Raw genomic sequence first — 12,139 nt, 5'->3', positions numbered from 1 at the left:
TCCCAGTGGCACTTAAAAGAAGTGCTTTTCAGCTTTTTGCTCGCAGGTAACACTCTAGTTTCCAGCTTGCTGGGTTCCAGCGCTCAAGTCATGGTGTCCCCAAGAACCAGCTCTGAGTTGGCAGCACTTGACATGATTGCCCTTAAGTAACTGACACGGTTGCGGTGTTACATTGCACTCTGCAGCTGGGTAAGTGTTTAGTGGCAAGTAAGAACTGTTAAGATGCTGCTGGTGTTAAGAGAGGAGATGAAAGTGAACAGGAGTTATAGAGGCCCCCTAACGGTCGAGCGGTGTTTGGCTGGGGAGACTGTTTTCTATGATGTCTGTGAGCTTCCAAGACAGTGGGAAGGGCATCATAACTCATGCTCCTGTTTAAGAGTCAACATTTTCCTAGCCTATTCAAGGCTTTAGATAATGACATTGTGAAATACAATCCTACATCCATATTTATAGAATTAGTCTGCTAAATCTGGAGTTTCATTCATAACCCATGCGATAACTGTGCAGTGTAAGGCCCTGTAAATGGATGTCAGTAAACAAGTATATGCCTTTTGCACAGAGGCAGCCCCAGCCCTATACATATGGACCCATTGCAATTTACCCAATGTCAGCACGCCTTAGCTCTTTCCATGCTTCTTTTTGCTTGAAAATGGGTTTCGATACTAAGACAACAAAAACAATTGCTCAATGTAGAACAAATGGCATGAAGATTCTCCTCGCTCTCTCTCTCAGCACCATGGCAACATTCACTTTGAAATGCAGAAACCCCCGCCATTTGTACAGTGCAGCACCAAGGGGAATATTGACTTTTTGGAGAGGCAGACAGTTTTTGCATTAATTGTGTTGTTTTTTGTTTTTGTTTGTTTTTGTTTTGTTTTTTTTGGGGGGGGGGGGGGGGGGGGGGCGTATTTTCTCCATGTAAATCATAAAATGCATTGTGTGTCTTTTTTTCACAGATGTGGATGCGAGACATTGTGTTGTACCAGGGACTGCACTGAGGGAGAAACGAGCCTAACTGTTGTCTTCATGTAAAACTAGACAACCTGCAGACTGGACGTCGCCGTCAATCTTCTCTTTGTTCCAGTTATCATAATGAGCCTCTCTTGGTAGCCTTCTGCTTGAACCTTGCTATTTTCTCAGCTAACAGAGCATTCTCATTTTACTTTGACCATACATACCAACCTCTGGGATGGATCGCCTGTGTCCGGGCGAAGGCGTTAGCCGGACACAGGCTTTTGTTGTCAAACTGTAGCCTGGATTCTGGACCAAAGTGGATTGTGTTCAACTTACTTCATGTGATTATTTTCTGGAGTTATTCATTTGGATCAGGGATGGATGTACCGGAAGCCAGCAAGCATGGCAAGAAGTCGACAAGTCAAAAGCTGGAGGACCAGAAAAAGGTAGGTGACAGTTTTCTGTCCTTTTAACTTTGCTCCTGTCTTTTCCCTAGCCCCTCTGTGCATGTGGGTGCGCATTTGTGCACGCTGCATTTTCAAAGAATCAGCTGTATACAGAAGCCAAGGGATAAAAGTTTGTTTATCACCTGGTATCTTGTTCTCTTTACAAAAAGGAGAACATGTTGGTCCAATTGCTGCTGTTGTGTGAATTCCCAGTAGCTTTTTTGCTCCATATCTGCTAATAGCTATTTATAAAGAAGATGAGGGGAAAGGTGGAGTTTCTTCTCCCCCTCGGTGCGTTCACTCTTTTATCTCGGCTCATGTGGTGTCACAGTGGGCAGGGTGCATCCCAGCCTCCCCCTGAGAATACATATTTACTCTCTGTTTGAGATGCTTTTTATGTTCCCGTCTCTGGGAATGGGAAAGTGAATTATAATTTTAACAAAAAGATAAATACCATTTTCTTTTTTGTTTTTGTTGTTTTGGTAAAGTTATATCATGTGCTACAATGGTCTCTACATAATGGTGTGATTAGAAGAAGATGGTTTTGAGTCGCACTCTAAATGCTGCACATTGGACCTCAGCTGGATCAGATTCATCTGTAACAGCGGTGGCTGGATCGATGGCGAGAGCCCAGGCGTCAGGCAAGTTCACGCTGTCTGCAGAACGTGGATTCGAGGACAGTGGCACTGGCCTTTGCCTGTCTGATCAATAAAAAACAGTGGCTTGTATTTATTTAGCTGTATATGCTTCCAGTGAACATTAGATCTCATGATCTAATTCAAGTGCTGTCTTACATTTTTCCGTATAATGTGTCATTGACAAACATATACTAGATGCCATTTTGGCCATACATATAGAGGAAGAGCAAAATATTAAAATAACGCAGCGAGGTCAACTAACCTGAGCCACAGAATTTTCAAATGTTTAATGTCACTGACACGGTGAGACTAACTTTATCTGCTCATCTTGTTCGTTTTGGGCTATATGTATGCTTTGACATTTGCCTAAGCGCTGTGCACAGCTCATTTTGAAAAGTAATACTGCCATTACATAATCATCTAAATCATCTGGAAGCCAGTGTCGTTTTTGTTAGTAAAATTGCACGTCTTCATTGAAATAGCCTATTAAAAATAAGAATATTCATATAGGAATATGAAGGAGTAACACTGAGTTCAGTGAATTACTGGGTTGATTATGGAACCTCTGTTAGTACAGACCGTAATGTGCAGTGAGAGTCTAGCAAAATGTATTTCTGGTATGGCTTTACTCGTGTAAAGTTTGTACTTGTTTAAAGATCTAGTGAGAATTTTTCTACACTTTTAGGAGATTATTATTTTATAAAATGCTTTGTATTTTGTTTTCCCCCTTTGTCTGGAGAGCTGAGTTTGTGCAGCGTAAGTTCACTTTTATATGGACTTAAAAAGTACACGTACTAAGATGCAAACAAAGCCTGTTAGAGAGAGACTTCTCTTCCTCCCTCTTCCTCTGACCTCATTCTTCTAATGAAGTGCATTTGATAAGCATAATGAATTTCCATGTGAAGTCCAGGGAACATATGAGTGCATATGCGGTGATGCTTCAAGTTAGACTTTTGCAGCACTGTTAGGGTCTCAATAAAAAGGATGATTGTTCTTTAGAACCTGAGTAGACCTGAGTGCAATAGTAGTTTTTTTCTCTTTAGCAGAATACAATGATGTCTTGCTGCTAGTGCTATTAGCCAATTTTTTATACCCTGCTAGAGAAGACAGACAAACTACTAATAATTTATAATAATGGATCAAGCACATTGATTTTTAAGAGAAGAGTTGTGAGCATGAACCTGTATTTGTGCACAACATGCCCATGTTGCATATGTCCTGTCATGTGACATGAATTGAAATCGGATACTGTTCTAATAATGTCGATAATGTCGATCACTCTGTCTCCACTTCCTCTTGCATTAAAGGTCATGTACTGTATTAAACATATGTAGTGTCTTTTTTATTTTCCAACCTCTGCATTGTAGGTAAAGTGATTTTAGCATTAAGCTCGGTTTGGAGCAGAGTGAATGAACAGAGTGTGACATCAAATATTCATCTATCAGGGGAATTTGACTGAAACCGTTTGGCTCTCATTTCGGTTAGATGTGCGTCCTGCCAAAAGATAAGCTCTCCCTCTTTGTTGTGATTGTTGCCTTGAGCTAGGCAACAAATGGTTTAGAGCAAAAGAGCTTCTTATAAGGTTTTAAATATTCCTAGTATGTTTCTGTGGGGGTTTTCTGTGTGCTGTAATTGCCTGACTGGATAGGGTGAGTCTCACGTGGATGTGTCATCTGTGGTAGTTGAACTCAGCACAAAATAAATGTTGTACTTAAAGAAATGCTGTGTGAAAAGATGGAGCAAATACATTCAGTTTCCTTATCATTTATAATGTGACCCGAGTTTTTTCTTTCACTTTGTGTGGGGTGGAATAAGCTAAACTTGTGGTGCAGAAAAATGTCAGGGACAAATGTTACATTTAATTTAAGCATTGAATTGATTTTCAGTCATTTTCTTTCTTGCTCAGCGTTAGATAAGAAAATCAGTACGACTGATCTTTGTAAAGTAAACATGCCAGCAGCTCATTAGCTTAGCTAAAGCACTACTGGCATCATGACTTTAGGAAGTTATTGCTTCCAGCCAGCCAGTCTAATGCTTAACCTAACATGACACTACAATTTGTCATTTTTACGCTTACATATTAGGCAAATAAGATATAATCTGTTATCTAATGAGCTTTAAATGTGCTGGTAGTCAGATTATGTTACCTGGAATAAAGCCAGAGCCAAGCTAATAGTAAAATGGAACATTTTATATTGTTTTCAGCTAAGGTAACTAGCTTCTGGTTCACATTTACTGTACAAGCATGCAAAGTATTATCAGTCTTCTCATTTATTTTGATGCATTCTTTTAAAGGCTCTGCCTACAGTGTTCAAGCTGTTCAAGTGGACTATTAGGATTAGATTTGTTGTCCAGACTTTAGCAGGATTTCCCTTTTCGCCTCACAGCCGACTGCATTGTCAGGGCTGATAACAGTTCATTTGCAAAGATGTTGAGTTCAACCTTACTTGATGAGCTTTAAATAAGTTCTGCATGCATTAAGATGTGTATGGAGTTTTTATTTGTAATATACTCCTGTGAATACCCAGTGGATAAACATGTTGAGGATCTTTGTGTGAAATCTAGAAAGCTGTGTTTTGCCAGCACTTCTTATTTCATCACCCTGGGAGTGTTTGTTCCCTTCCTCCCACACTTTACACTTTTCCTCCTCCATTACTCGCTGTCTTTTTCCCAGATGGATGGTACTTCTTATTTTCACATTCATCCATCTTGAAGCAGTAATTACGACCGTAATGCTTACTAGGGAAAATAAGCTCATAGTAATTGGTTGTGAATGGTCAGGCAGGGGCGGCAGCTATGTCACTGAGGCATCTCATGGGAAAGTTGTCATCAGCCAATTACCTGTGAGATTTTTCCATTCGCTGTTAGAGTCGTATCTACTGTTAGATCCTATTAAAGCTGTTTTGCATGTGCACCTTTTTTCATGCCCTAACAATCAATGATAGTGGCAATGAGCTGTCACTGAATGAACTGGTTTGTCCTCTGTGTGACAGACTGTTCTTAAACCTGACTGAGTTTGTATATAGTTAGTTTCTAATCTAATTAATGCATGCCAGTGTGCCATAAGTCTAATCTGAACATAGCATGTAATAGGAGATTGGTTATGATGGTTAAACGATATACCTGGCATGTTCATACTGAGATGTGCTTGATACTGTGCAGAACTGTGAGTGGTTTTGTTTGCTGTGACTTTTGTTTTAGACTTTTGACTTTTGCTTGAAGAAACTGAAAATTCAACATTTCATGTTTTCAGTTTCTATCCAAATGAAATTCCTTCCTCCTACTGGCCTGAGCCATCGAGGTCTTCAGCTTCACATTGCACTGCTTGGATTTAAAATGAAACATTTTTACATTATAAAGTCAGTCAGAGCACTTGAACCGCAAATTAAGTATATAAATAAGCAAGTGTTCTATTAGATTTAAGTCAGGCGAATGTGGGGAAGTCAGTGATATCAGTTCCTCCATCCTCCTGAAACTTTCAGGGACTCATGCCACATGAGGTTGGGCATTGTTGTGTAACAGGAGGAACCCTGGACCCACTGTGCCAGTGTAGGGTCTGATAGTGGAACTAGAGGGCCCACTAGAGGACATCAGGCGCTCATGCCACCCTCATGAAGTCTTTTTCTGTTTCTTTGTTTTCTGGTTATTCAGAGACATTTTCTAACTGTGGGAGTGCTCATCATGTTCCTCCTTGCACAAAGGATCAGATACTGGTCCTGTTGAGGTGTTAAGGACCTTCTACAGCCCTGTCCAGCTCTCCTGGACTCACTGCCTGTCTCCCGGTCTTGAGACTGTGGTGGGGGACACAACAAACTTTCAGGGAATGGCACAAATTGGTGTTCAGTCCTGGAGGAGTTGGACTACCTGTGCAACCTCTGTAGGGTCGCAGGTATCGCCTCATGCTGCCAGCAGTGACCCTGATACTGTCCAAATGCAAAATGTATTATTGTAGGGTCTACCTTACAATATAAAGTGCCTTGAGGCGATAGATGTTGTGATTTGGCGCTGTACAAATAAAGTTGAATTGAATTGAACTGAATCAAAACTAATGCAAAAATAATCAGAAAAGATGAGGAGGGAAAAATGTCAGTGTCCTCCACCTTTAAACCATTTGTGCTTTGGGGGTTGTCTCATTGTTGACCCTCTGGTGCCCCTGTTGTTAATGTCATTAACACCAAAGCAGCTGAAGCTGACTAAAAAAACCCTCTGCTACTTTATGTTATTATAAACTTATATTTGTATAAGTATTTGTATATTTGACTGCTTGACTGCTGCTGCATAAGACATAATGCAGTTCGAATCTAACATGAAAGGTGAACTGTTTCAACACCTTTTGCCACTTTTAGGCAAGAATGTTATTGTGAAATTTAGTGGATTTCTTTAATGTTCATTTCACGTTATTATACTGTATCTATTCTTGCTCAGAACAGGTAAGGACCTCATTCCTGTTACAGACAACCAAAGAATATTTTCCCTTTTATTAAAATAGTGCAACAATGAAACTACTGACTACTGGCAGAGTTCCAAACTTTAAGGAGTGAAAGAATTTCTCAACAGCACATGCATGTCACATTATAAAAGAATTGTTGCTAGATTGACACAACTTGATAAATTTTTTATGACTCTACTGCACTGTAATAGTGTGGTGACATCCTAAGAGAACCCACCCTAACCCTAAAATATACAGAACCCACTTTGTTGGGCATGGTATATCAGTAGTTCATTCATGAAGGATTAGTGGGTTTAGACCACTGAAAAAGTTCAGAGTGAAAACATGTCAAAACAGAGCAGCATCATAACTGTGGCTTTCACAAAAACAAGCCTCAGAGGCAGAGTGATGAGAGCAGTGATGTCCAGGTCAGACAGAATGATAGAGAACAATAAAGAGGGAAGAAGTTGCCAGAGAGAGTTTGAGGGAGAGGAGAACAAAATGACACCAAATGAAAGGGATGTGCAAGAGTGGAAAAATTGACTCGGGGAGGAGGATAAGGTTCTAGTCTGAGTGGGAAATGAACCCCATGACACTGCTAGGAAGCATCATGGGGCCTTCCATCTGCACCCTGCATTGACATTTATGCAGTCTGTGCGCAGGGTGATGCTCTCGTCACACAGAAGCAAAACTGGGCGGGGTAGCCACCTGTCTTAATTTGCTCTTACAGCCAGCTGTAAAAAAGTCTGACAGCATTGTGGAGGGTTTTTTTTAAGGATGTCAGTATTACAGAGTTCCTCGTATTCCTTCTACCGACAAAACTTGAAAATATGGAAATAGAGTTTCAAAACATATTATCATTATTATACATATTATTCCCAAAAAGTTGATCCTGTTCATCTGGACGTCCATTTTCACTGTGAGAAACATTTTACTTCCCTGGATGATTGAGACATATATATATTATTCATAACAGAATGTATAGTTTTGGGGTCGTACGGTTTTTTCTGCAGGGATTTTAGACATTAAATCATTTCTTTAACGTTTAGTTTGCATGGCAGCTGTATGTTCAGTTACTTTTCTGCAAATGTTGATGTGTTGTTTTTCATTATTGTTACAGCTGAAAAGAAATGAACAGTCTTTACTTTGAATTTGCAGGGTATCGCTGTTATTCAGATATATTCTTTAATGCTACATGCATTTTAAATTACCCCCTTGCATATGTAAGATTCACTTATAAAAAATGAACAAACTGTTGTTCATTCTTAAAGAGTTCTCATCATATGGCTGGCATTGTGGGGTATAATTAAAGAGTCTGTTAGCTGCCAGACATGTAGTACAATTTTCCATCACTCCTGAGAAACTACATCCAGACTCAAATCTGAAAACTCGGGTCAATTGATTTGCCTTTTTTGTAATACACAAATTACTAATTAATAATTGAAATTGTATTACTGATACATGTTTTCTTGTGCTTTTGTGTTATTGTTGTACAGTATATTAACATACACTGGGTCTGTCCATGCTTTGACACAGCCATGTTGTCTCCACAAAGCTCTACATCTGGGACAAGTTTCTCCTCTAATGCTTTTTTTTGGGTATACAGAGCTGAGTGGCCTCAGTCTTTTCTTCTGATTGATTTTGAGGTGCAGCACTGTAGCATGAAAATACTGACCAAAACCACTTAATTGATCTCCTTTTGCTCTACTTGTTGAAAAATGTTGACCATCAAAGTGAAACGACTTCCAAACATTCTCATAATAATGCATGGCATTATCAACCACTGAATACAGCACGAATTGGATTTAGAACTGAAATACGATTTGTTTATTTCTTTTGTGTTTAGTAATTGTCAAATGGATTGTTTTCACTAATGTGCAACATATCTACATGTGCACGTATGTAAATGATGTAAAGTCATTCAGATTCCAGCAGAAAGTTCACGTCATCATAAAAAGCAGCAAAACCAGAAATGGGGTGCAAGCTGTTCAAATGGAATCCTGTTATCTCTGCATGAGAAGTAACACCCTGTGAGTAAGGGATATGCTCTATAACTGACAAAGTGAGCTACATAATAAACTTTGATTATTGTAGGCCTCTGAGTCTGTGCTGTATCTTTTACTGTGGACCAAGTTCAGGATGGTCTCTGCACAGAAAGAAGTGGAGTCATAGAGCAGTCAGGAGGTGCAAGCATTTAAAAGTTTAAATAATTAAAAAAAACCTGTAACAACATGTTGTTATTTGAAACATGACTTAAAATAATCCTTGATATATTTGTATTCAGTAGTTGTGGCACTGAATCCTTAACAGTGACAGGGCTTGAACTACAGAGGGAAGCACTTGACATCACAGTGGATGTGTCTCAGCAGTTTCACAGTATTTTCTGTGGCACTGATTTTGTTCTCGCATGGGTGAATTTAACATGCGTATGTTGCTGATAGCTGTTTCATGCATTATGTATGCTCAATTCACAGTATGTTGGCATGTGATGAGGGTATCCCCTGAGTGCAGGGCCGGATCTCGTGAAGAAGCAAGCTGTCAGCATTAACAATGACTGCGTGAGTGCACCTGTATGCCATTGTGTCTGGACTGCATCCAAATGGATTTACTTAGATCTAGTTTGTAGCTGTGAGGGTTAACCTGACACTTGTTGTAGGTGAGGTGGACTGTATTATCCCAGTGCGTTCAGGCTGATTGACAGTTTCCTGCACATCTAATGGCAGATAACAGGATTAGCACAACAGCTGGATTCCTAAGAGGGGCCACGGTGCCGCGGGTGGGGTTTCAGATATGGGTGCTCACTCATGACTGGTGCAGGCTTGTGCTAGCACATGATGGAATATGAGCTCAGTGTTGCATTTATTCTGTCTAAGCCTTGTGTGTTAAATCGTGCAAGTTATATCCTCTGGGTGCTGCTGGTAAGTGGTAAAATTCACGAGAAGAGAAAAAAAACAGAGACAGAGTTATTCCCACTGCGGTCAGCTTATTTAATTTACACATGGAATGTGGAGTTGTCAAACAGATTTGTATTCTGCATCAAGCTCTCCTCTTATTAAACACCATTTGTCTGTGTGATGTGTTATTTGACGATATCCAACAGTAACTTGTGAAGCGAAGTGAATTAACTGAAGCAGTAGCTTGTCTTGTAAATGTGATCATCCTGACAGAATTCCATTAAAGTGGGAATGAGATGTGTTCATAGGGGCCGAACTGAGAGATGAGCAGTAGTACTCATGGATGATCACTGTAGTGGGAATCCCTCTGCCTTGCATTTCTTAGTCCTACTCACCAAAGCAGGGCCATGGCCGTGCTTTGTTTTGTCTGGTTTGCCAAGTGTCCAGCTAAACTTTTAACTCTAACATCCATGGCACATACTAATTATTAACTTTGGTTAAGCAGAAAGTGCTGATAAGTGTTTCTTTAAAATTAAATTCATTAAAATGTTTTAAATACCTAGATGCTTATTATTGTTACTGCTACTGTGCAGAGCCACATCTGTAATAAGGGCAGGGGTAGCTCAGTAGGTAAAGTGGTGGCCCCATGATTGGAAGGTCGAGGGTTCGAATCCACTGAACGGCTACTCTGAGGTACACCTGAGCAAAATACTGTCCCTACACACTGCTCCCTGGGCACCCAGTGGCTGCCCACTGCTTCACTGAGTGAATGGGTTAAATGCAGAGAGGAATTTCCCCATGGGGATCAATAAAGTATACATTATTAATAGAAGTGCTTTTTGCAGTTGCAAGTGAGATGCAACAAGAAGTGGTCTTTGCACAAACATGTTTTCAATGGTCGTTCCTGGGATGAAGGCGGGTAGTGTGACTCATAAAATCAGCCAGAATAAGGTGCTGTTAATGTCCAGCGGTGACAAACATTCTCATTGCCTTGACATCATAACTAATGAGGAATGATTACATGTATGAGACTTCCTGAAAGTTGCTGAATCCCTACACAAAAATGTAACGTGTTAAAAATGGATGGAAACATTAAGAAATGCATCGGTTCCGTGTGGCGGGAGCTGTGTGTCAACATATCGATGGAGTATTTGTGGTATACCATTAGTATCTGCTCTATTTCAAACCTTAAATGCTTGTTTACTTGCTAGAGGGAAATATATGGGTTTGTCTTGATTTCATGTATAGCAAAGGTAATGATACATGCAGTATGTGCGAGTAAACTGTTGATAGTACAGTTTGCAGGATTTTGCAATGCTTGCATAAAAAAGCAAAGGAGAATATTGTGGTTTACCAGTATGAAGAGCTGAATTGAGATGTGCACAAAGGGATAAAAGGAAGGAGGATTAAGATGTAGCCAGAAAGACTGAGACATTGTAATGTGTCAAAATCCTGCAACAGTGGAAAAGTGTTTGTACAGGCTAGACCAAAAGATGGGAGCGAATTCTCAGTTCGACAGCTTTTGGTCACTTTTTTCTCTTCCCTAGGGCGGTTCCTGTGGTCACTCCTCTCATTTAGGAGGGCCCCATTGCGTTATTGGATGAGGCCTCAAGGTCACAACAAACAAGGCCCGCATACAACCACATAATAAGCATTTTCTCCACAACATGGCCGACTGATCACAGAGACCAGAACTTGGCCTTGGATGAAAACACCCTCTTTGGCCCTTCAGATAAACACGGTGTCTGGAAGAAAGCAATGTTTTTCATCTCTAATTCTGGCGTTATTTATGGGCGTCTTTGGCTGAGGGCTAGTGTGGTTTTGTTCCAGTCACTCTGACAAGATGATTCTGTGGATTGTTTCTGCACAGGACAGGACCAAAGAGGAGAATTAAGTACTACAAAAGTGCATTAATAAATAAAAATCCAAGAAATGTCATCACAGATGAGTCAGCTGAGAACAGTCTGAGGGATTTGCTGAATAAAGAAAGCAAATGTTTCATTTGCCTGATTCTGTTCTTATTTTTAGTTAAAGCTGAGATACAGATCATGAAAGACTTGCATTCAGGGTTTTGCCTGGCTCAGAATGGGCATTCAGTGGGTGACTGTGCAGCCCACAGTGAGTCTGTATTGTTTGACAGAAATCTGTCCGTTTCTCTGTGTCTATAAAACACAACGAGCTGAGGTCCATCCAGATTTTAAAAGGCATCAGTGCCAGTATTACACTTGAGTTAATAATATCAAATAAAAAGATCTATTTCAAAAATGGCAATCTTAAGAGTCAAGTGAAAAATTTTGAGGTGGAGGAGATATTGAAATAAACATGTGATCACTGCGACCAAGAGTAGTTTTAACATTTGTATATTAGATTACATTTGTTAACATGTGGTTCAGGATACGTTGGTAAAGGATTGCATTTGATTTATTCTGTTTGACCTGTACTGAGCATTATTCAGGCTTCCTTGGGCTCCTGTGTTTTGGGTTCAGATCATATTGGTCATCGATTGCCTATTAGCTAGCTAACGTTATAAAATAATGCATTTTTTAAAATTACTCTTTTACTTTTTTTAAAAAATATTGTGAAGCATTTTAAATGTCATTTGTGTATTGGCCACCTAAAGTGGTGACTTTAAGAACATAGTGTATACTGGTATTTAGATTTAATTTCAGTGTGGATTGAGATGGAAAAAGTCGGCAGTGGAAAAAAAACTTGCTATGAATGTAATGAAAAACCTTTTTTACAGTTTGCAATTTTCTTTGCGAGTCTGCATTTCTTTAC

General features: G+C 39.8%; 1 protein-coding gene across 1 annotated transcript in view; it reads left to right on the top strand.

Moving 5' to 3' along the window:
- Positions 1 to 12,139, top strand: part of nav3 (neuron navigator 3) — a 422,744-nt gene that overhangs the window by 118,642 nt on the left and 291,963 nt on the right. The window contains exon 2 of the mRNA XM_063460845.1: positions 957 to 1,400. Within this exon, the coding sequence (XP_063316915.1) occupies positions 1,332 to 1,400 (69 nt within the window). The 5' untranslated portion in view covers positions 957 to 1,331. The remainder of the gene's footprint in view (positions 1 to 956; positions 1,401 to 12,139) is intronic.

The sequence above is a fragment of the Pelmatolapia mariae genome, linkage group LG17 (genome assembly GCF_036321145.2).
Source record: "Pelmatolapia mariae isolate MD_Pm_ZW linkage group LG17, Pm_UMD_F_2, whole genome shotgun sequence".
NCBI classification, from domain to species: domain Eukaryota; kingdom Metazoa; phylum Chordata; class Actinopteri; order Cichliformes; family Cichlidae; genus Pelmatolapia; species Pelmatolapia mariae.
This window is presented reverse-complemented; position numbering and strand designations above follow the sequence as displayed.